General features: G+C 32.8%; 1 protein-coding gene across 2 annotated transcripts in view; it reads right to left on the reverse strand.

The window, feature by feature from the left end:
* The window catches only part of FSTL5 (follistatin like 5), a 278,893-nt gene that overhangs the window by 215,001 nt on the left and 39,358 nt on the right, over positions 1-24,534 (reverse strand). For both annotated transcript variants that reach the window (XM_056490570.1, XM_056490569.1), the window contains exon 3: positions 23,824-23,857. In XM_056490570.1, coding sequence (XP_056346545.1) covers positions 23,824-23,857 — 34 coding nt within the window. The remainder of the gene's footprint in view (positions 1-23,823; positions 23,858-24,534) is intronic.

Raw genomic sequence — 24,534 nt, forward strand, 5'->3', positions numbered from 1 at the left:
CCTATTGGCTAATGACTAATTTGAATCAAGTGTTCAAAGCCCACAAGATTCAGTCCTCAGATATATGAACAAAAATGAGTGTTAAGATCCACATTTCTACTTGCAAAAGGGTTAAGATTCGATCTCTCAGACACTTTTCTGTTTAAATCCTGAGCATTCTACACCACATCTGAGGTGTTCTCTGTGGAAGACAGTCCTCCCTCTGCAGAAGAATGTTTATGATCCACTTTGCTTTCTTCCATGTCTTTCATGAACGCACATAATTTTTTTATTGAGGAAATTACAATAATTTGGCTATATCTAGTAAGAATTAAAAATAAAGAGTATAGATTGCTCTTTGAGCCATCAGCCTAATGAAACTTGTTTTCTCACTGTCTTCTGTCTCTCAGCACTGCCTTGCATTTTACTTTTCCTTGGGCCTAAACTTCCTCATATTTTACAGTAAATCCATCTCTCCTATAACATGTTACCAGATTATGCTACCAGTCACAGTTTATGGTCAATAGACCAAACAGACAAGCTGACTGACATGCCAGCAGAGGTTATCCTGACATTACTTATGTACAGCACATCTTGAAAACATTCTTTTCTCTCTGTGAAATACTAACTAAGTAGTTAATTTTGCAAAGCTGTTAATTGGGATAAACATGGTAGGATGCATTCCAGAAAACTACAATTTCTATTTCCAAGTTGACTCAACCTGATCAATATGCTCAAAAATTATTATGAGGGGACTGACAGGAGAAAAAATTGAAAAGATGACACAGATTTCACTATAAACTTCCTCTTCTAAATAAGTCAGACTATAAAAGAAGAAAAAGAAAAATAAAAGGAATAAAATGGTCGATAATAAATAGTTAACTATGTACGGACTAGGAAATATTTAATTTACCTTTGGACAGAGGTGGTAGTTAAGGTAAGAAAACAACTTCCATGAAGTAGAATAACTATCAGGAGATTTATTAGAGTGGGAGCAATTCAAAATAATTTTAATGTTACCTAAAATTCATCCACCAGTTAAACTCCTTGGGCTATAAAACATCTTGTAAGTAAACACATTCCTGATGCTATTAAACAGTTTCACTGTAGTCATCAAAGGCAGTCAGCATCTTATAAATGCAAGATGAGTTCATGTAAATGTTGTCACTGGATTTGTTTGCCTATTTGATTGTTAGCTGAATTCACTAGGTGCATAGATTTTCTTGTCATTTTTCTCAATGTTAATCACATACAACTTCTTTTAAATAGTCCCAAATGCCGTTCTAAAAATAAATTCTTAAATTTCACAGAAATTTATACACTTGCTCACTTCAAGTGTGAGAAGGTCAGAGCCACAAAAATACAATCCTCTTAAATATGCAATCCTTTTAAAATGGATTTCTGTCTGTAACTTGTACTTGAAACAGATGACTTCTATGTCCATGTTCATTTTATATATGTTAATATGACAGTGGAAGCACATGAAGAGTTTATGTTCTAAACACTGACATCAAAATTTTGAAGCCTGAAATTGCAAATAGGTTAATTTTGCTGAAAGCGGTACTATAAGTCATGTGCTGTTCCTGAAATCTTCTCCATCCCATCTTCAGATTCCTCAGCACACCAACAGAAAACTCCCAAATTGTTGCAGTTTCTCCTCAGGGCTAGAAGTGTTCATTTTTCTCTGTGGTCCTGTCATAACCATGCTTAGGGATGGATCTCTGCTCTATAATCACAGTGGAATTAACACCCTACTTACATAAAGACAGCGAAGCAAACCCAGAGTTATCAGGCTGAATCACAGCATGCAGAGATGCTACAGCTAAAATATTGTTTCAGTGATGTGAAAAAATGCCAGTTGCTCTGCTTTCCCTCCTTTCATTCTTAGTTTTGTTGGGTTTTTTCCAGAGCCTAGAAAATCTGGCAGCAGACTTTTCAGACCGCTGCCTATAGTTGTGAGATGCATGAGTGCACTGAACATTTCAAGTAAATCACCACCAACATCACAGTAGCCATGTCACTGAGAAGTATAATCTCCTTTTGGTCCTAATAATGAGGATATATTTTTGCTGCGTGGTACTTCGGAATGACTACTGCTACACAAAGCCTCAGTGGATTTTGGAAATGAGAATGTTTTCTTTGTTAGGTTGCAATTTCTTATTTAGCTACAAATACTAAGTGCATGTTGTGTTGAAAACTCACCTAAAGAAATCCCAGTATGTATAAAGTAAGCTCCAGTTCTCGAGTTTAATGGATTTTAAAATAAATCTAAATTCTTTTCTGCAGTAAGGAGATAATGTGAAATTGTGGTTTTTTTCTTCTTTTGTGGCTTTATTTCATTTAGTTTTAAACATACACACTTCTCATGATACAATTTACACACCTTTTCACTATGTTTAACTAAGGAAAAAAAAATCAGAAGGAAAACATTTTATTAAAAATCTCAGTATCAACACTCAAGGTATTGTATCTCAAGTAATTTTGTCTTCTACAGACATTGTAGATAGATGGGGAATGGAAGGAAAATGACTTCTAGCATAGTAGATAAAGCATAAAATTCCTATTAACTAGAAAATGAGGCACAGAAAGTTCATTTCCTATTTTGGTGGATAATGTGACCATCTCTCAGAAAAAAAAAAAAAAAAAAAAAAAAAAAAGGAATTAGTACCATATAAGCACACATTAACTATTTAAATGAAAGTTATTATTTGCAGAATATCTGACCCAATTTTAGCCATAAGAAATTATATTAAATGATATTTGGAAAGAAAGTCATTGTTCTCATATGTTCAATTTTCCCCACTGTTTTTCATACTACTAAAACTTTGAATACCTATAGGTATTATATATAATGTATATATATTATAGGTATGTTTCAGAAACCAAGCCACCTTACGAGGTCAGAGTTAAGTCAACAGAAGCAGACCCCTCATTGTGCTAATATGCTCTGCATTCACTAAACCAACATATGCTATATGTTCTGAAAAGAATTGCTTTGCTTTTCTTATAGCTGCCTCCCTAAATCCAAGAACATAGTGATAAATTGCTAGAAATGTAGTAATATTTAAGACACCTGAGACAGAATGCAAGTATTCAGAATAAAAGTTTCTTACTATTAGGCTCTTGGCACTGCATTGTGCCAATATCATTACTGTATCTACAAGGATTTCTTTTCTGAGTCTTCCCTTCCTTGCCTGTGTCCTCTACTGCAGGTGACAATTGTATTGTTTTTGACAGGTGGGGAGGGGTTGTTGGTGTATATAAATTAAACTCTGAAAGAGAGAGACTGATACAGGCTTGTTGTCTGATTGTTAACAGAGAAATTCTCATCAGAATTTGAACTGTAATCAACCTGAGTTATAGCATCTTCAAGTATAACTCCAATTTTAATCTTGGATGGTTTGGGGACACATAAAAATTGCCTCTCTTCTCTATCACAGAGTGCCAAATTCCAGAACAACAGAAATATTAAAATAGATTCCTGCTACAGAAACAAAAAAATAAACAAATATGAGATTCATTTCTTCAAGATGAAGGCTGTTTGTCATGTTAGGCAACGTCAATATGAATGCAATCATCATCCTCCCTATCGGCATAAATCTAGCTCTTCTTTTGCACATTCACCTGTAGATTGAACACTAGATTCACTGAAAATGTAATACCTAAAGCATATAGTCTTGATTACCTAAGCTTCTGAATATCTATTCATGCTCCTAAATTTCCAACATTTCTTTTTTTTTCCTCGCAAGCAGAAACTAGTGATCCCTGGGCAAAACTATAAATAATGTCACCAGATAATATAACTTGTACCATTCACAGACATCTAAAACTGTAATATAAATGTTTAACAATAGCACTGGCATTTTCTATTGTAATTAGGCATTTCAGTCATGTTCAAGTAAGAAAATTTAAGAAACTAGAGATGTCTTCCTCAAGATCAAACCTAAATTTTTAAAATTGCTTTTTTGGCTTTTTTTAAAATTCTGAATAAAATGCATGAGATCAAACCAAGTTTTGACTCTTCATGCTAGTTTGATTATTTAATGATTAATTTCTATCTTGTATACTATTTTTGTTCTGTACATCTTAACACTGTCTCCTCCAAATAAGGAAATATTAAATAGAATTGCCAGCCAGTAGGCTTGCCCTAGATAAACAATAGAAAATCCCTGAACAGATTAGAGGTTTACAAATACTTTAATGGTTTCCTCTGAGACAAAAGTCTGGAGTCCTTTAACGCAAGCAAGGATTACAAATGTAATCTCATACTGGTGCTAGCTCTCCAGTTCAAAAATTCTGCTACCAAACCACCAAAATATCTGCTAGGTACAGAAGAATAAGACTTGTGACCTCCATTGTGTGTATAAGTCAGTAGGGTGCTTTTGTATATTGTATATATAAGGAAATATATATTTCTTTCCACACAAAAAGATGACAGAAAAAAGTACAGAAGTGTTCAGATTAAAGCTCTGGAGGACATTAAAGATGTACAGTCGAGGTCTGTGCAGCCACAGCATTTTTTCAGTGATTTCTCTATGAAAATCTAGTTTGATGTGCTTCGTGTAAATATGTATGGTCATTTAGTGCCAAAAATAAAGACACAGAATGTCTGAGACTTTAGGAGAACCCCTGGAGCAGGAAGTAGCTACAGAAGAGTACTGTGTGGGTTAAAACTAATTTCTGCATTTTTTGACTGCTAGATTCTAATACAGATGTTTAGATCTCCCATACATGAGGGAATCTTCAGTACACAGATATATGTGGAATGCTACAACTTTATATCCCCTGCATCAGCCAAATGAGTCAGCATTCAAGAATGCATTAAACTAGAGGAATTAAGTTAATTGTGGCAGCTCATATGTATGAAGGAAGCTCAGTGGTTGTTCTGCTCCCTGAAAGATTTTTCTTATTGCTCTTTCATGGTGTTTTTTTTTTTAAGGGTACAGGATGGCAGCCACTCAAACACAAAATATTTGCAGCTGCTTTATGAATTCAACACCACAGAATTTATAGTAAGTTCTGATGAGACTTTGTTGGTAAGTAAGTCATCTAAAGTCATGTTAAAACAAAAAAAGTATCTGCTAAACTACAGGGTCAAAATTTTATTCTATCAAATAGTTTTGGTCTCTCACTGGTGCTCCTAAAGTGGCTGCTATATTTTGACATCATAAATCAAAGAGATAAAAATATACATTAAGCCCAGCCAAACTGGAAAGATTTTCTACTCAACAACTACTGTAGTGAAAAAGATAGAAGTATTTTTCCAAATACACAAAAATAATTTTAATGACTACTTGATGTCTTATTGTAATTGTAAGTAATTTTTTCCTAAGTCTAGTTTTATTTTTAACAAATATAAATAAATCTGTGGTGCATATTATACTCTGCTACTGGTGTGTACCTTAATTTGTACATACACAGAATTTTAACACATGGAAAATAAATCTTTTGTTATTAGGTCTTTTCTGGAAGTCTTTGAAAAGTTATGCTACACACAACAGAAAAATAGATCTAAAGCACGTTATTTGCTCAGTGCTGTTATAGAGATTTTAAAAACTGAGTGTTACAGATAAAAATTCCATTGGGCACCATTGATAACTTCCCCCCACCAGCAATTTAGATCTTAGCTATGGCTTTTGAAATGTTGCAGCAAAGGAAAATACTTTTTTTTTCTGAATATATTACACATATAGAATATAAACACCAGGTTAACCCTTGTGTAGATGCTTGAAAATCTATATGCACAGAAGGTTTCCTCAGAAAGCTTCCACAGGAACATAAATTTTCTGTCCCCTGTAAATCTTTCACATTTGCAGGAAGATAACTTTTGCTTAAGTCTCCTAAGGAATGCAATCCTCTAACCTTGGTGTCATCTATTAAAAATCATGTTTCCTTGTCATTTTGGATTTTTTTTTTAAATTTGTAACACTGTGTCAAAAGCATTAGACAGCACAGAATAGTATTTTCAGCAGTGTCAATAGGGGTGTAAGTTCACCAGTCACTTAGCATCTAAAAAGTAGCTTCTACACATTCTAATTTATTTTAAAGGTTTCCCACTCCCTAATGATGAAATTATTTTATTATATATAAAATTTATATGTCCAAACAATAAGTTCAGAAAACCAAGTTACAAAAATTAAATTCAAATGAATTATTTCCTTAACTTGACTATCTTTTCAAATATTTATTTTGTTAGTCTGTTAGCCAGTTGTTAAAACATTTTAACTTCTCATAACTGTTGAAAATGTTGTTTAAAAAAAAGGCAAAAGTTTTATAGCTCCTCTTTATGACATTCAAACACAAAAGGTTGCTAGGATTTAAGGACTTTTTTTATTCAATTATTTGGAACAAGATTTTCATAGAATTGTTCTAAACTTTATAAATTATTTAAGAAGAGAGAAATAAAGAAAGCAAAGAAAAGAAGGTTTGCTTGCCTGGCATATAATTGTGAGGTTCTGCATTTCTTATCATACAAGGTCTTCACTGCAATGGACGAATTTTTATTTATATTCATTTTTCCTAGTATTTTAGATTAATAAAATTATTACTTATATAGGAAAAAAATTATAAATCTAGCAAAAAGGTAGAAGTGCTACTGATTTTAGATCATAGGTTCACCCAAAAATTTATGTCATTTTGATTAAGCTGCAACCATTTTGGCAATAAAGTGACTTTTGAGGTTCTAAAAATGTATGAAATGTGAACAACAGAAATAAAAAAAAAAAACATATTTTTTGATGCACTGCATAATTTATGCCAAATCTTTTCAGTGTGGTAACACCACACTGGCAAAAGCTCAGTCAAAATTCCATCTTGAAACTCACAACTAAAGCATAGACAAAACATCATTTTAAACACAACTACTATAAAAGAGAACATCAAGTATTTTGATATCCCTTTAAGACATTTGTATGTAAATTTGCGTGTCAAACACATGGCTCTCTGTCAAAACCAGCATATGGTGGAATGTGCAAACTGGAATCAAGGTAATACTAATTTTGCAAACAACTATTACTAAAAAGATAGGTAGTGTTATCCACTATTATTGCATTATTCCAATATTAATTACAGATCTCTTATTAAAATACAAGCAGAAAATATATTTTTAATACAAAGGAATTAGCTAATACACTTTTACCTTTGAAGAAATACAGTTACTATTCAGACTATCCTTTAAACATAAAGTTAGTAAAAAACTGTAACTCCATTGAAAGCCAAAAATATACTTTGATTTTTATAATACTTAATTTGTAACATACATATTTCTGGGGTTTGAAGTGAACAGATCAAACATATTCTGCTAAACCTTGCACTTGTATAGCTGAAAGAAAGAAGCAGATCAAATCCAAACATATTTATTGCATATTTTCTGCTACCTGAATAATGTAAAGCCAACAAACTAGTTATCAATTTTTCAGATAACATAAAATAGAATGGTTTATTTTTTTCATTATGTGAATTTCATTATTTAGTAGAAGAAAATGACTGCTCCATTATTTATAATTTGCTGCTTCTTTATTTAGTATAGGGGTAGCCAAACATTTTCGACCCAAAACCCAAGAAATCAGTTTGATATTGTTCAAGATGACATTTCTTTCTAACTGCAGAAAAACATGTCAAAATGTAAAAGCAGAACAAAAAAAAAAAACAAAAAACAACATGACATATCCTGTTCTCCTGCTCTCAGGACAATAAAATCTAATCAATCAAACAGTAGGCACATGGAAAAAATATTAAGAAACTATGGAATACTTACTAGTGAGAAAATAGTTATGAGAGGAATGTATCAAAATTAAGGCATTTCTATGTGCTTTGCAAAGCTGAGTGGAAAAAATCTACTTATCTAAAATATTTCGATTTTCCATTGCAAAACTGGCTTTCAGCCTCTGTTTTACAAGACATGACAGAGTTTCAGAAATCAATACACAAGCACTGGCACTGAAACAAATACAAGGTGTATTTCAAGCTCTTGTTCATGAATTTCTGTGGAACGACTAACAGACTAAAGGCTCTAAAAAATTCAATTCCTGCAATATGAACTTCAGTTCCTGCTTCTGAAAGGCCCAGCTTATCCCACAGAGCTCTCAGGAATAAAAGAAACACTGATAACTGATGACATACAGATACCACAAATAAAGGTCATTTTCAATAGCTGGCTGTATTGCAATATACTCCAAAACTCTGATAGAACCAAATATTGATATGGCATGAGTACTCCTTCAACTTAGAGGATGTACATCCTATAGACAGTCCTAAATTTAACATGATTCTTGCAGTGTGTGCTGTTTTATGTTGTGGCTGATAAACTGCTATTGTTTGGAGGTTTTTTTAATTTTGAAATAACATATTTAGCCCCTAGGTTCTCCTGCTCACTGAGTTATATAAGAGCTTTCCTCTCTGTCCATTTCTTAAGTGGAAAATCTTACATTTCACAAAGTAGCATTACCACAGTCCACCCTGCAACTAAAGTCAGCTTCTCTGGGCCTCTGCACCATCTCAAGTAAGAAAACATTCAGGACTGCATAAATAATTAGATGCCTGCTAGCTTTCTTTGTATGCATAATGTGATTCACCCAGTTGATGTAAAACTCAAGTTCTCAAGTCCTGAGTCAAAGACCAAGGAAAAATTAAAACAACTAAATTGGTTCACTGGTATCCAGTTTTTCTCTTTTATTTTGAGAATGGTGCCAGAAGAAGTGGCCAGGTCTCCCTCTTACTACCTTAAAACATTTCCCTGGTGGCTCTGATCCATCTTCTGGTCCAGATCCATCTTCTACAGATACTACCTTTTGATTAAATTGGCTGGTCAAAATTATGTTTAACAGAGGGCTATTCCCTTCAAAAGAAAACTTTAAAATGCATTGTTTCCATCTTCTGTAGGAAGATGGCAGGAATTTTTGGTCCTTGTTTTTGTGCTAAGCACAACCAACCTCTTCTACCTCAATGAATTTAGAGTTTTTCTGTGTGAAGAAAGAAGGAGCATTTTAATGAACTGCATCACTGAAAAGAGATACAAATTTCCAAAAGACTGACCTCTGCCCAGTATTTCCCAAAGCATAAGGGAGCAAATTTGTAAATCTATTGCTTAGATACTTTAATGGTACTCTGAAAAGGATTTTTTTCCTGCATTTTAAATCTTTCAGAATTATGTGCTCTGATTTACATCTCTATCTGCCATCAAAATCAAGCACACCTGCAGAATCCAACTGAAGTCAATCAAATTCAATAAATGTACATAAGAATCTACCAGTAGAGAATGTTTTTGACTCTATGCTGCAAAAGGTGATTGCACACAATTTAAGAAAATCCTCATATTCAAATTAGATGTTTTTTTTTTAAAATTCCATCAATTAATTTTTAGGCCATTGAAAAATCATTAATCTATTTTGCACTACTATGTGCAGGGAAACCAATGTTTCTCAGCAACCATCATGATTCAAAAGTTCTTTAAAAAGTGATATGCAAACATAACATGAACTAAAATGGCTTCTCTGGGTACACTTAACATTCCATGAGTTAAAGCAGTTTTTGACATTTTTCTTCAAGTTGTCCTTCCAGTGCCCTATCTGAAATTAAAGAACAAAAAATGCTAAGCCTGTTTAATTTAGAATAGCAATGAATTAATCCTAATAATGAAATAACTTCAATACAACGTTGTCTTTGAATCATTAGAGGATTTGCAGATAGTATCTTGTGAATGCAAACAAGATAATCATACAAGCACAGATACCAAATAACCCTTTTCCCAAACACTGGTGGACATGCATATTCAACAAAATGCAAATATTGACTTTTCTGATAGCAACTAGATCAGATTGTTAAGGTGCCTGGTGAGACACTGCAATCCCAGTGTGGGAAACAATATTGACCTTCATGCTCTGCATGGCAAGCCTGTAGCTTGCTTGCATTTATGATTCCCCTAAACCCTGAGCGTTTGCCACAACTGCAAGAATAAAGTAGACATGTGGAAAAGGGCAATCTCAGTCAGTACAGAAGAGCTTGAAAGAAAGTAAATAGGTTTCATGTCTCATAATACCTCTCCAGAGAGACAAGGAAAGGAAGAAATGTCATTTGCAATTGACTGCTTATGAAGATAAACGGGCACATGAAAAGACTTTTTTTCTTAATAAGCAAGGAAAGTGGATAACAGGTCACACACCCAGCACATTCAGCAATCAGTATGTCCAGCAGCTGTGTTAGAATACAAACTGTGAAAAACACTAATGCTCTAAAGAGCGTTCATCCAGAATAAATGCATAGTCACAGACATGTGACATGCTTTACCAAAAACCTCCCCAAATACACTATAAACCCCAAATTTAAAAAAAGAACTATCTATAACATTCTATATTTGAGTTTGTGTGTTTAAATCTTGAACTACATTACACTTCTAAGTTTTGCCTAATTCAACACTTCAATTTGAAGTGGAAATAAATGAAAGGGAAAAAGTTCAGCATTTCCTGCTACTTTTATTACACTTACTATACATGATATGATACCTCAAGATGGTTGTTTAAAATATATATTTAAAGGCTGTTAAAGACTCAAATGAAATCCTTTTTTTTCCTAGATTCTAATATATGTTCTGAGATCCTCTTTCTACACACTTTTTATTATATGCCTGTCCTGACATTCAATCTCTATGTCTTTGAACACACAGACATATTTCTGTAAGTTTATTCATATATACTTTCACTGAAGTCTGTTGAATCACCTTAGAAAGACTATATTTAGGCAATATAAATACATTCTCTTTAGCTTTCATCATTCTGTATTATTTCTGCCAATGTGTTTCATTTATGATACTCCTAACCCTATGTACTGCTTTTATTCTGAGATGTCAGTTATTATAAAGTGTAACAAGATTTTTCAGTGTTTCTGGGGAAAGAAGGTCAGATTATTGCTAATTACACCAGAGTGCAAGCTACGATCCTTTGAGAATAGAAATTATGATTATGGCACCAGAATGTTTTTATTGGGTTTTTCCTCCATTTGTAATGCATTTTTAGTGGGCAATTATCCTTAAGGCTACAAAATCACAGCTTTTACATTATATGAGGAAGAATCAATGTGTGCTTATTAGAAACTTGGTGGCACTTATAATGCAAATGGGAATTCTGTATGCCTTTGTATTTGCTAAAATTCTCAAATCTTTCCTTCCTTCTGAGAGCCTTCATTTAATCAGCTCTACTCAGGACTTTAAAATCAAAGAAAAATGTTTGTTTTAATATTTTTGAATCTATTTATTCCTAAGATAATGAAATCCTTTCTTAAATTTCCATTAAAATAATGCTGCCATGGATTTATATAGTCTTTTAAAAGAATGAAAACATCAAGATTTGACTGATTATTTCTAATGGGCCAGCATTCCCAAATTTATATGTGGTTTTTGTGCATAATTTAAATAGAGAGTAATTTGAACCTTATTAGTGAGAATTTTTATTTTGATATCCTGCCAGTTTAGCAGTCCAAGCCTATGCTTGGACAGGACACCAAATGCTAGAGAAACAAAAAATTTATAGCCTGGGCACCATAAGTGCAAATAAATTCTATGTGCTACAAAGTCCAGCGAGCACAAAGAGAAGAAATAATTCCATTCTATCACATTGCACTGAATACAAAGGCACTCTTACAGAATGGTATTTAGGTGTGTAATAATCGTGTTAAATCTCTTAGATTATGTGAACAACAATCAGCCATTACTTTATCAGCCATGGATTCACCTTTTAACCCACCCCTGTGCAAGTAAATTCTGCTAAGTGTATCGACAAAAATCTCTATCCCACTGTATTTCTTTCCCAGGGGGAAACTCTAATAAACAGCTTTTTGCTCAATAATTGTTGCCTAAACAGCCAAAGGCCTCACCTTATGTAGTTCTGGGGGGACACACAGAATTACAGTTTGTTGCTGTCACTGCAATGATACCATGGGATATCCTTTCCATAGCTGAGCAAAACAAATTCTGGCAAACCTTATCGCCAACTATTACAATTTTGAAAGGCAAACTTTTTCTGACAGTTATCCATACATCATATGAACTTAAAAACTTTCAGAATCACTCAAAATTTACCCTACTATGATTTCAGATAATATATTAAAAATCAGAAAATATTTGGATCGCTAGTAATTAATAAAATACAATTATTTCTTGAAGATTAACCAGGCCCTCTAAGGTGATGGAAGAACAGGTCAAGTTACAAAAAATAAGCCTGTAAAGACTAAAGCCACACTGAAAGTTCACCTTAACTGTTTTGACTCCGACCCATAAAGTTCACTCCTTTCCAGAATCTGAAACTGAAAACTATGTGCCCTGTGACTATGAAGAAAGCTAGAATTTACTTCAAATACTTAATCTCTTAAAAACCTTTGAAAGTTCAAAGGTATATCCTACCCTTTGATATTCATGGGAGGATGCATTTTAAGCCTTACACATATTCTCCCCCAAGAATATGGATTACTTTCTGCCATGCCAAATCTTGAAAGATATGAATGGCTGTTATGAAAAAGGGAGACAGAGTTTAAGCAAAATGGGGCACAAGTGGGAAAGAACGTGCAAAAAGAAGGTTTTAGAGAAAACTATCCAGGCCATGGCTGCACAAATAAAATTATCTTTACACAGGTATGTAAAGGTGAAAAATCAGAGTGTTTTATCATAACCCATAAAATGAAACATTTTACCTTGTCCTATAAACAGAACACCTTAGATTAGTCCTCTGGATCAGAGAAGTCTTGCTTCAATTTAAAGGAGAATCTGAGTGACTCCTTGTATCATCTCTTTCAGGCAATTGCCTGAGGCTTTTCTTCCATTAATGCACCACTTTGCATTAACTCAAATAAATTTGTGTACAGGCAAAGCACCAAATCTGCTTAGTTTCACAGGGAAATTCCTCCTGAAATAGGTTTAATTCAATTTTTACTTTATTATTTGCACATGATCTCACATACATTTTAAATATCATATTAATTCATGCAAAGAGGAAAAAAACTGCACATGGAGAGATATCTTGCTGCATGCAAGGAGTACAGCCTGTTGTTTAAAATAATCCACCTAGCTTTTCATCTCAGGAGTTCCATGCTTTTTTCAAGAATTTGTATCAACATGCTTTCAAAGTAATCCATTCAGCTCAGAAAAACAGTGTTCTTGAGTTTTACTTAAAAATACTGTCTGATCACCAGAGTAATCATTCTCTGTATTTGTTTATGATTAAATTAAACTCAATCTAAAGCATGAATTCCTTCAGTAGCATATTCAGATCTATATCTTAGTAACTCTACTGCCAACTTCTTGCCCAATCAGGAGTCTCCTTTTGTCTTCCCAGAATGCTGTTATGTGTATTAAAAGAAAAGAAAAGAAAACAAAACAAAACAAAATACCACCTTTTTTTAATAATAATACATTAATTTTTACATTTCAGTCAACATTTAAAAAGCTACCTTAAAAAAGGTACCAGATATTTTATTATTAGGAAGAAAGGGTAGAAAGCTGTATTCATTTGCTAAAGATGTACACAAATGCACAATCAAAAATTTTTTTATGCTTTTTGTCTAATCACTTGAATAGCTACAATATAAACATAATTTTTAATTTTACTCTCCTGAATTAAATTTTAAGGTATAAGATATCTATTCTGTCATGCAGGAACATATATGAGTAGATCTATTTTTAATATTTGATGCAATTTAGTTTACAACTCATTCATGTAAGGAATTAGCTTTTCAGGATTTGGAGAGCTACTTTAATTTAAAGATTGAAAAATAAATTTATTTTTAAAAATCTCTTATATCTCATATGTATATATATATATGTATATATATATATATATATATATATATATATATATATATAAATAAATAAAGATATATGAATTAAGAAGCAGAAAGACATTTGAGTGACTGCAACCTCTGCTGGGGATCCCTTCAGAATAAGGTATAATAATTACCCACATTTAAACTGCTAGTTAAAATGGATGCATTCATTCCTTGCAAAGTTCCTTAGAAACACTAGGCTCTTAAACATAATCTAAACAGACAGCTGGGTCCACCCTTTATGATAATGTGCCACACAGCTTTATTAATCTGACCTTTGGAATCAAATGAGAAATTTTATACTGCCCTACCGTAATTGTTAGTGGCAGGCATTTTAGCAGTCTGTAATTTGCACTTCACTGTAACACCTACTTTCAGTTGTGATGTAAATGTTAACAGGATCTGACACCATCAATCATGTTCTGGTGTCTAAGGCAAGTGACAAAAGAGTATGCTTGGAGTAAACTAGAACACGACCCTAATGATAATGAAACACACCAACCCTTGCCATTCAAAGGCAAAGGCAAAAAATGTATACTGTAACTGCCTCAAGCAGCACCTGAATAATACACAGTGCTGCAATAACTGGGAATGAGAGTTGAGGTGGAAATTATATTCAACAGATTCAATTTTCAAGTTTATATGAGTTCTGATTGTCCTTTAAGTTGCTTGCAAGAGTTATTTGATAGGAGAAAATATGTTTTTAATGTATAACCAACAGTATTCTGAAGAACACTATATGAATGCAAAAAGCAATTCTGTTTAAGAAGGCATGAGTATGGAAATTTCTTCTGCTTAACACAAACGTGTCAGGTTTTTTCTGCATAAGTGTTCTTGGGGCCTGTTAACAGCACTGAAAACATATATGCAAGTTATTTTGATATCTAAAAGTGTTATAAATATGCAATAAAAACCAGTGGCCTCATACCTGAATGAAAAAGATATCTATTTATAGGTATTTATTTATTTTTAATAAAAATTAAATAGAATTTATTTCTTAAATGCCAGTATGTACACAGATCTTTTGCTTCTGAATACTGTGTATTCCTCCTTAACTTCACTTTTTCTTTCATGACAACTCTTTCTCAGCTTTAAATGCTTCTTAATGAATAGTCCAATTGAACTATTGCCTGTATTGAATTTTAAGTTTATATCTAAAAAATTATTGTAGAGCTTGTAAAGACCTCTGAGGATTTTTAAAATTATCTCTATGCTTATCTATTCCAGTGATATAAATTTTAAAGCCTCCTTTCTCTTCAGTAATGAGGTATCACAGCAGACTATTTTATATAAACATATTGAGATAACACTGAGATCTACTTATATAGCAAGGGTTATGCTATGGGCAGATAAAACCTAATAAGAGAAGTTGGTCTCCCAAAAATTCTAATATACATTTTTTAGCTATTACATAGTATACTTTTTATCTATAAATAAAAACAAGTTTTTTGTTTAATAGCATTAATACAGTTTCTGGCATGGACTTTGCTTTTTGAAAATCTATTCTAAAAGGAAAACCTCAAGTTGTTCAGGTAGAAGAATTATCTTACTTCAACAGTCTGTAGCACAAAATGTAAGCTGCACTTTCTATCATTCTCTTTTTTTTTTTAATTTTGGTCATAATTAGTGCCTGCTACATCACAAGTAGTGTGAAATAGCCTGCTTCACCTGACTATTATATGCCAAACTTCACTAAGATATCTGTGGTTCTGATACAAATCATATTTTGCTTCATTCATTCATGAAGGTTTTGCAAAGGAGTAGGGTAGAAGAGGTACACAGAAGAGGTAGAGAATATTTTAAACCAGCTAAGCTTCAGAGAAAATTTCTCATTTTACACTTAGATTTCTATTGTTAGTGTAATCAAAGGAATATTCACCACATGTGAGAAACATGGCATGCACAGCCTACAGACAATACCCTTATGTCTATATATCTGTATTGAAGGATCCAAGTATACTTTTTCTGTGAATTTAGTGCAAACCTTCAGTGCTCAATAGCCAATTCAAAATACCTCATACAGCCATCTGTGGTTTGTGTACCTCTTTTAAGATGAAAGAGATAAACCAAAGTCATTATTGAAAATACACAGTGTCTTAAGCACAAAGAAGAATCTTAATATATAAAACTAAAAAGCTTTTAGCATTAATTTTTAACTTTAAAACCTCCACATTATTAATAATAAAAGAACAGACTAACTTCAAGTCAAGTCACATTCACTAACTCTTCTCAGCCTACTCCTGAAGCAGCACAAGAAATTACCCAAAACATTTTCACTATAATGTTCAAGTTAAACAGTAGCTACTCTTACAAGGAAGCTTTAGAAAAAAAAAATTATGTGGAAAAAAAATCAAACTGTATTGCTATTCAAAGCCTTTAGTGGGTCACACAACATTAAAATTCAGACGACCAACACATTTAAATTTAAATAACCAAAATTGCTACATTCATCCTCAGAGTGACTTCTTTAAAGCTAGTAAAGTCTTAAAAGGAATTAATATGTATTCCTGTCAGTGTTCAGCACTCCACTCCCCTGCCAGTGCTGAGTCTCTTCTCCACTGTATCAGTTCAAATTGTTTGTGCACTACAGAAAAAAACATCATGCATACTACTTAACTTATTCTCTCTTGTCAAGTTCACAATGTCTGCTATGAAACAGATTTAATAATTTAACAGAATGCAACCTAAATTTTAGGAGGACATGGATGAATTAAAAAAAATAAGGATACCAATCTCTTATGTCATCTCTACTATGCTACTACATGCAGAAATAAACATTGTATCTCCTGTTAGAAGAGATAAATCATTTTGGAGAAGTGTTCTTGCCTGGAATTTTGACACAGATCATCTTTTTCCCTTCTAAGTTTCTGAATGTCATGAATATTACATATAAGAAGAAAACCCAACTCAGATGTACATTTTCCTGCTGTGAAGAAAATCCAAACAAGAAAGAAATTGCTTGTATGTATAATTCCTAAAGCTGCTTACAAGTCAGACACAAAGAATTTCATCTTCTTATACATGCAATAAAGCACAGCTATAGAATATTTTTGTTTTCATATTTAATCTACTATCATTACATATGCATTATGCAATAATGTATATAGGATTATATATAAATTATAATATAATATATTATAATTATATATAATAAATATTAGTAATCTCTGTAGTCATTAACAGAATATGTGCATCACCCCACATAGTTTTAAAAAAAATGGCATAAACAATGGATATCCATTTAAGAAAAATTAAAGATGCATCTGATAAGTCCAATTGATTTTGTTAAATATACACTGACAGCTGTGAATTTTTGTATAGCTTACAAAATTTTTTTCATCTCATTCAGACTCTTTTGGTTTTTAATTATTAACTTTTTGTATATCTATTTCCTCATAGAAAAAACAGACTTGGAAACTTTGCAGCCAAGCAGTATAAAGTTGGAAATCACTCCTCTGTGAAAAAGCAGACATAATTTGTAACAAAACACTAAAGAAATTCTATGTGACACTGCTCCTCCCCTGACACTAACACAATAAAACTGCAGGCAATTTTTCGCTGGTATGGAATGTAGGTCTGGAACTTAGTTTAAGGTAAATGCTGCCATTCTGTAAAATATATGCACTATGCTGTATTCACTTGCTATTACTTTAGATTTTTAATTAATTTCTTGACTAAGATAAAGTGTGTTTTACCTCAAGACAACAACTGGTGGGGCCATATTTGTGCAGTTTACACTGTTTATGTCCATGGCATTACACTGCTAGCAACTCCGACTAGGTTACTATTCAAATACTGTGCTGTATTGACAGAGAGATATCAAAACTGGATTTCAGCATTGTCAAATAATGCTTTGTTTAAAAGAGATAAGAAAAGATTTTCATAAATCTGTGTATACAGGAGAGACCTTGCTCTTTGTGTATACCTTCTGTGTCCAGTAATCACACTGTTGTCAAAGATATTACCTTGAACTGGTATCTGACACTGATTCACATACTTTACTTTCTCAAAATGAGCTTCAAGCCCGCTGAAAAATAAATTCTAAGATTAACTGTCATAGTAAAATTATTTTCAAACATGAAAAAATTTGCTTCTTTTAAGTGGATTTCATAATCTTACTCTGAATTGATTCAGACGTCAGCATTATAATTTCTATAAATTTTAATCACGCTAAAGTCATTCCTACATAATAATAAATTAACAATACTGCAAAACATTTAGTTAATAACACTATCTCTGTAGGTCTCTTGTAAGAAAGGGAAAGAAGAAATATTCAGGTGTAAAACAGAATTCCATTTCCTCTGGCAACTCTTAGGTAACTGAAGAGATTTGAGTTTCAGTTGACCAGGCCTTGGAGAACAATGGAACAGGATAAAGGCAATAGTATTTGGCATACTCAATTCAGAAATCCTCATACCAACTCTTAAAAGTTCATTCACTCAGGTAAACTGGAACATAATTAGAAAGAAAAGAACTTCAGAACAAACACTGTAGGTCAGATTGGACAAACATTTACCAATCTTTTGCTGCTACACATAGTCTAAAATATCACATTTTTTAATGACATGTACTGATCTAGTAGAGAAGCTACTACAGCATAACAAGCTAAAACATTAGTCAGCTCAGTCCAGGAGGACTGCAGCTCAGATTCTAACCACACACAATTAATACAGGTCTGTTGAAAAATCAATTAAGAATCATTTGCTTGAGTAGACAAAATGCATCACTAGATATCTTACAGAATGTAATGAACTGTGTTTTTTGCCATATGACAAAGGGTGCTGATACCATGCATACTTCATCAGGCCATGCATAACTTTGTCCATATCAAAAGTAATAACAGCCAGATGTATTGCAGAATAGATCTAACAGTTTGTTCACCCTCTGGCATTTGAGGGTATCTCCAGACACAATTTCACTTTTACAAGTTATTGTTCAAATAAGGCCTTACTGATTTTGTCCCTTAAATTCTTTCAATTTTGAAATTTCTTAAGCTTTTTTTCACTTTTTCTTGTCTTACATTCATCAGTGCATAGAAAAAGATTACACCAATCTGGGATTTCAGAAAAGACCAAGAATGTCCTGAAGGTATGCTGACTACTTAAAGAGTAAAAAGCAAGTAGGATATGCAGGTGATGCCTATATGATTTCCCCTCTAATTTTAGTAGCTAAAGATTATAAAAGGAACAGATGTTTGCTAATGATATCAGAAGACTCTGGCAATATGTTCATAATCATAGAAAATTATGTTTTTGAAACTGATCTGTGAGTCAACAGTGGTTTTACACCCAGATTATTAAGGTAAGCATAAAATAAGAAGTATTAAGTATAAATAGAAACTCAAGTTGTAATTAAAAGTTTGTCAGTCAAAATTCTATAAATGGCTTAATTCTGAGTGTTAGTGATGTTCAGAGCTCAGATCAATAGTAGCTAGCAAGCATTTTAAAAACATTCTATACAGTTGGTATCAAAGTGCTCTTAACTAAAGTAAAAAATTCTTCAAGTTAATATAATTGAAATCATTTCCATGAACGTTTTTGAAAATCTTATGATAGATGCATATTTTCCAAATCTTAGGGGGAGCATTTTTTCTGTCTCTCAAAAAGTGTTCTTTAAGTTGTTCAGACTATCAGGAAAAGTTACACTATTGTATCATTGTTTAATATCAACATAACCCCCTTTTTCTCAGTCTAAATTCAGAATTTTTTTTCACTGATTTTGCTGATGTTTTTTTAGAAAGATATTACACATCGAAATCAGTTTTTCAATTCTCAAAAAAGAAAAGTATTGTACTGTAATTCAGACTATTACTAAGCTTAGGGACTGATTTGAAATGCTACCAGTTACCTGAAATATTTTTGTGGCTCGTAACTTCCTGTGTGCCATTGTTTTTACTATGAAAAGGAACTGAGATGCCTTTCAGGTTTGGCAAATAGTTGATATGGGTCAATCTTCTGGTACTTAAGAAGTAAAAGATTTTCAGAATAATATTGTCAGAAACTATTTCTACTTTAAAGTTTATAATGTTATTATAAACAGCACATTAAAAGCATATTAGTGTCTCCTAAGTCAAGCATAGGCTGGGAAGAAAATTCCTCACATTGCTTAAATGCAATACAATTTCTGATGTTTCCAAATCATCACAAAAAACCCCTATTTTATCTTCCACTATAGGTTTAGAATAAAATATTCTTTTGTCTGAAGGAGTTAACACTGGAAAAGAAATGTAAAGAAGGTCAAATGGGTCTTCAAGCCAGCAATTAATATTAGCAAGGTTTAGTTGGTAATTGTCTTGTTATTTCTTTCATATTATAGAAGTCCTATAAAACTAATTTCATTTGTATTTTGCCCTGGTAATAATGATTTTCACATACAAAAAATTCTCAGTAGCATAAGGAAGTTTGCCAACATAAATTAAAATTGTAAAATGTTAACATAGTGTTTTACATAAAAGCAGTGCTGCTTTTCTCAAACACTGTACAAAAAAGATCTGTTACCTGTTAAGTAAAACGAGAAAAATAATATCACAGATCAGAAAGAGATGGGATTAGTGCCAGAACAGGCTGTGTTTGAGTATTGGCTTCTATTCTGGTGTGATTGACTTAGAGGCTAAAAATAGAAGTAACAGGTAGGAAAAACAAGCAGGTCAGAAATGCCTCAGGAGTTTAAAAGAAGCTCTGCAAAAAAATAAAACATATCCTTACTAAAATATAAATAGGAATCAGATGTATTTTATATAATTTTTTATAAATTAGGTAAAATGCAAAATTACTAGGTATTTATAATGAAATAAAAGACACAGCATTCTCCTTTATACTAATATATTGACCCTACTGAAGTAAAAGAGTATTTGACTTGAAGTCTGCTGCAATATCCTTCCTTCTTAAAAAACAGAATCTAATTAATTAATTACTAAAATTAATTAATAAAAATTAGATACTGAACTACTGTCTTCAACAGAAGTTATATGGCACAACAGAGAGGCCAGAATTTCACTTGGTAAGGATCAGCTTTAATAGTCATCTCACTTAAGAGGACAACATTGCTTCTGAAAGTGTCATACTGTTAAGAAACCACAGAAAACATTCTGTCTTTTTACCATATGTAGTGGCTGAAATATACAGATTGAATAAAGAATATTGTTTGAAACCTGTCCCAAAAACTTCAGGAAAATTTACCTATCTCAGATGAACATATGTAGAGCACAAAACATTTAGATATTTCAGGTGAACTGCACTTGCTCACTGACAAGACAAAAATGTTTTTACTGAAACATTAATTTAGTCTTGTTTCATCTGAACCAATCAGTATTTTAAACAGAAAGAGTTTCAAGATTATATATGCTATAAGTGAAATAAAAATATCTTTCTGAAACTTTGCAATACATGGATAAAGGACACATGAAAACAAATACATTTAAAGAATATGGAAGAGAACACCATAAAAAAACCCAATCATAAACCCACCTCATAATAGCATTATGCAATAAAGCATACCTGTAGATACATTTGTATTTCAAAGACTGCTCTGTGCATGATTAGTCTTCCAGACCAGTGAAATCTTCTGAGCTGAATTGTCACTTTAGGCAGAGACAAACATACCTTGCAGGAAATTTAGTAGGTTAAAAATTTCCTCAAGTGATATTACAAGTGCAATCACAACAAATTTTGTGCAGCTGAGCACCAATATCACTGCCTGTTTGGAGAAAATGGATATCTCCCTTCAAGTAGAGTTTAATAGGTTTCTCTGGTTGTGGTTGTGAGCAATATTTTATAATCCTTTGAAAACTGTTTCTGTGATTAAATAATTAACAGCTAACGAATAAGATGGGCATTCCCATCCAGCTCATTAGTTTGTTAGTTAGTTAGTTTGTTCCTACTTTTGCTTGTTGCTCATATACATACCATAATAACCACCTGGCAACAGCATGGGGTGGGGTGTGTGAGAAAGACTGTCAAACACCATAGATGACTGACATAAATCATAAAAAATCACAAAGAATGGCCCACTTCAGAACCCTTCACTATTCACAAATAATTTATTCCTGTAATCTAATTAAAGTTTTCACAGTCTTTTTTATAATTTGTATTAAGTCATAAGACATGAAAGCATTTTGAACAATACATCATGGATACACTCACTGCATCTAGAGAAGATTCACCTTTATATTGTATTACCTCCGAAAAGAAAATTATAAATCACAAATTGGTCGAAAATTATGGAGATTTTTTGAGTCAATTGTTTTTCCCATACACACTCATCAAATGAAGGACCATAGGTCACTCAGATTATGTAAATTATCATATCATCATAAACAACATAATTGTCCTGACACAAGCCCAATCAACCATCAGCTTTAGTTTGCTTTAGATGGTTGTGTTTAGCCTCCATGTGAGAGAAAGCAAGAAAATTGAGATGAATGGGTACTGTGATACATAAATAACTGAACTTTAAGAACATCTAATTCAGTTGGTATGATTACACATTGCTTCCTAACTGGTGTTCTTTCTCCTATCCTCCCTTTGTTTCCCTTTTAAAGTATCTCATACCCGACCTCTATAAAAACTAAAATATCAAGACAACAATTTTTGCCAGCATTGGCATTTCTGCTTTTAATTGCTTGCTTAGCAATTTTTAATGAAGAGGTTTGAATGTTCTGTCTCTTAAAAGACTTTATGTTAGGAAACAAAAAAAGGTATGAAATCCACATTCACGTTTTGGAAGTCTTAATATTCTGGATAAAAGGTTGTTTCTTTAACCTGGATATTCTATTTCACATAGTGCTAAGCCATTGGCACAGAGTGAGGTGCAGTGAAAATATAAATTGTACGTGAAAACCACCAACAGCAGTTTTGCAAGGCAACCTATTAAGGACATGATTAATTTGTGCACGAATTGGATTCACATCCAGTTTCAGATTTACTGAATGGAAAGGGAGAAGCTAAATTGATGGTACTGATGTTTTATGGAAGTATAATAACCAGCTATAATCAAGGACACAAATTTAGTGAGAAGCTGTGCAGCCCATCCCATCCAGAGTGCAGCAATCAGTGTGGCTCATCTCAGAGTTCCAAAATAGTAGCTAATACATGGACTTTCTTGTTGGAGTCTGTAAATCAAAGGTCTGTCTGAATTCTTCAGAGAGAAATCAGAGTGCAGGGATTGAATTAAAACCTTTGGCTGGACTGAAGTATATTAAGCCACTCACACATAAAGTAGAGGTATAAGTTTAAGCTTTATAGTAAGTAAGCAAGTAAGTAAGAATAAGTTTGAAGTGCTTTTAAAGAGTAAAGGTCTCAGATACCAGAGTAGAAGTGCATTTTCTAGTGAAGGTTGAAAAACACAGTCTTAGATATTAGTGTTTCCGTAGAGGCTCCAGGAAAATAGTTTATGACATAATAGAACTATAGTAAGAATATTGCTTACATTTTTCAGACAGAACAAGACAGACCATATGGGTAGTTTATACACAACCTGGCATGCTAAGGAACTAGAATTCTAATAGGTTAAGGTATAGTGGTTGGAGCTTGTGTCATTAGCCTGTTGGGAAGTTTGAATAAAAGAATTGATGCGTTGGAGAGAGATTTGCTTTTTTCTTTTTTGTTTTTTACCTTTTTGCTTTTGTCTTTGTCCCTGCTCTCCTCGCCACCATCACCCGAAGAAGATAGGAGCCAGCCCTGCTGGGACCTCCAGGAGCAGCTTCTGCTTCTATTTGGGACTCTATACCAAAACTTAGCATGGACTTTAATGCTTGGGACTCTTTGCCTTTCAAGACTGATGTGCCTTTGCAATAAACAACTTTAGAGCAACTATTAGCTGCTCAGTTCTTTAAAGAAAACAACCAAAACCCGACAAATGGTGCCTCGAGCACTGGTGATTAAACCAACACTTTCTAAATTTCAATGCCTTTTCAATACCTTTGTCATTTCAAATACTAAAACACATAGCAAACAATCCATGCAGATGTTTTTTATCAAAAATGAATGTGACATGTTTGATAATAAGAATGTCCACATTTTAAAAATAATTGGCACTTACCTTTATTTCTTAAGCTTTCATGATTCTTTTCCTGCTGCAATTAAAAGCAGAAAAATGTATTAATTGCAGAATTAGTTATCACAAAAATCATAAAATCCTAGACCTACATGATCCAAATGAAACAGTGCTGTGCCTCCTCCATCCTGCTCCAAAGTAAAATTAACTACACTTTACCTGATGCCTAAAGAGTCCTATACAATCAATTTTTCAACTCCCCTACCATTTTACACTTTTTTTTTTTTTTTTTTTTTTTTTTTTCTCTCAACGACTGGGATTAAGTGCTGGAATACATTATCCAGTGGGGCCATGCAGTCTCTGTCACTTGATCTCTGTCTTGGGAGATGTTTATAATTCAACTGCACAAGTCCCTGTAAGACTGGGACTTGTTCCCTGGTGTAATTTTGAAGCACTAAAATTTACTCAATGCAGTAATCTGTCCCCAAAACTTCAAACTTTGGTTTTACAAAAAATTTACTCAAAAAGATTCTCTTTATTTTGGGTATTGCAATTCTTCAAATATTTGCTGTATATAAATTTAATCCAGTAAAAAATAGCATTAGGAGTAGACTAAATGCAAAGCACTGCTAAATTTTGTTCCATTACAAGACAGCTTTTCTTTATAATTTTAACAAGAAAAGGAAATTACATAACATTTTTCTTTTCCTGCAATTTTTAATGAGCGTTTTTAAGCATTTTAGCTTTTGATAACAA

The sequence above is a fragment of the Oenanthe melanoleuca genome, chromosome 4 (genome assembly GCF_029582105.1).
Source record: "Oenanthe melanoleuca isolate GR-GAL-2019-014 chromosome 4, OMel1.0, whole genome shotgun sequence".
Taxonomy (NCBI): domain Eukaryota; kingdom Metazoa; phylum Chordata; class Aves; order Passeriformes; family Muscicapidae; genus Oenanthe; species Oenanthe melanoleuca.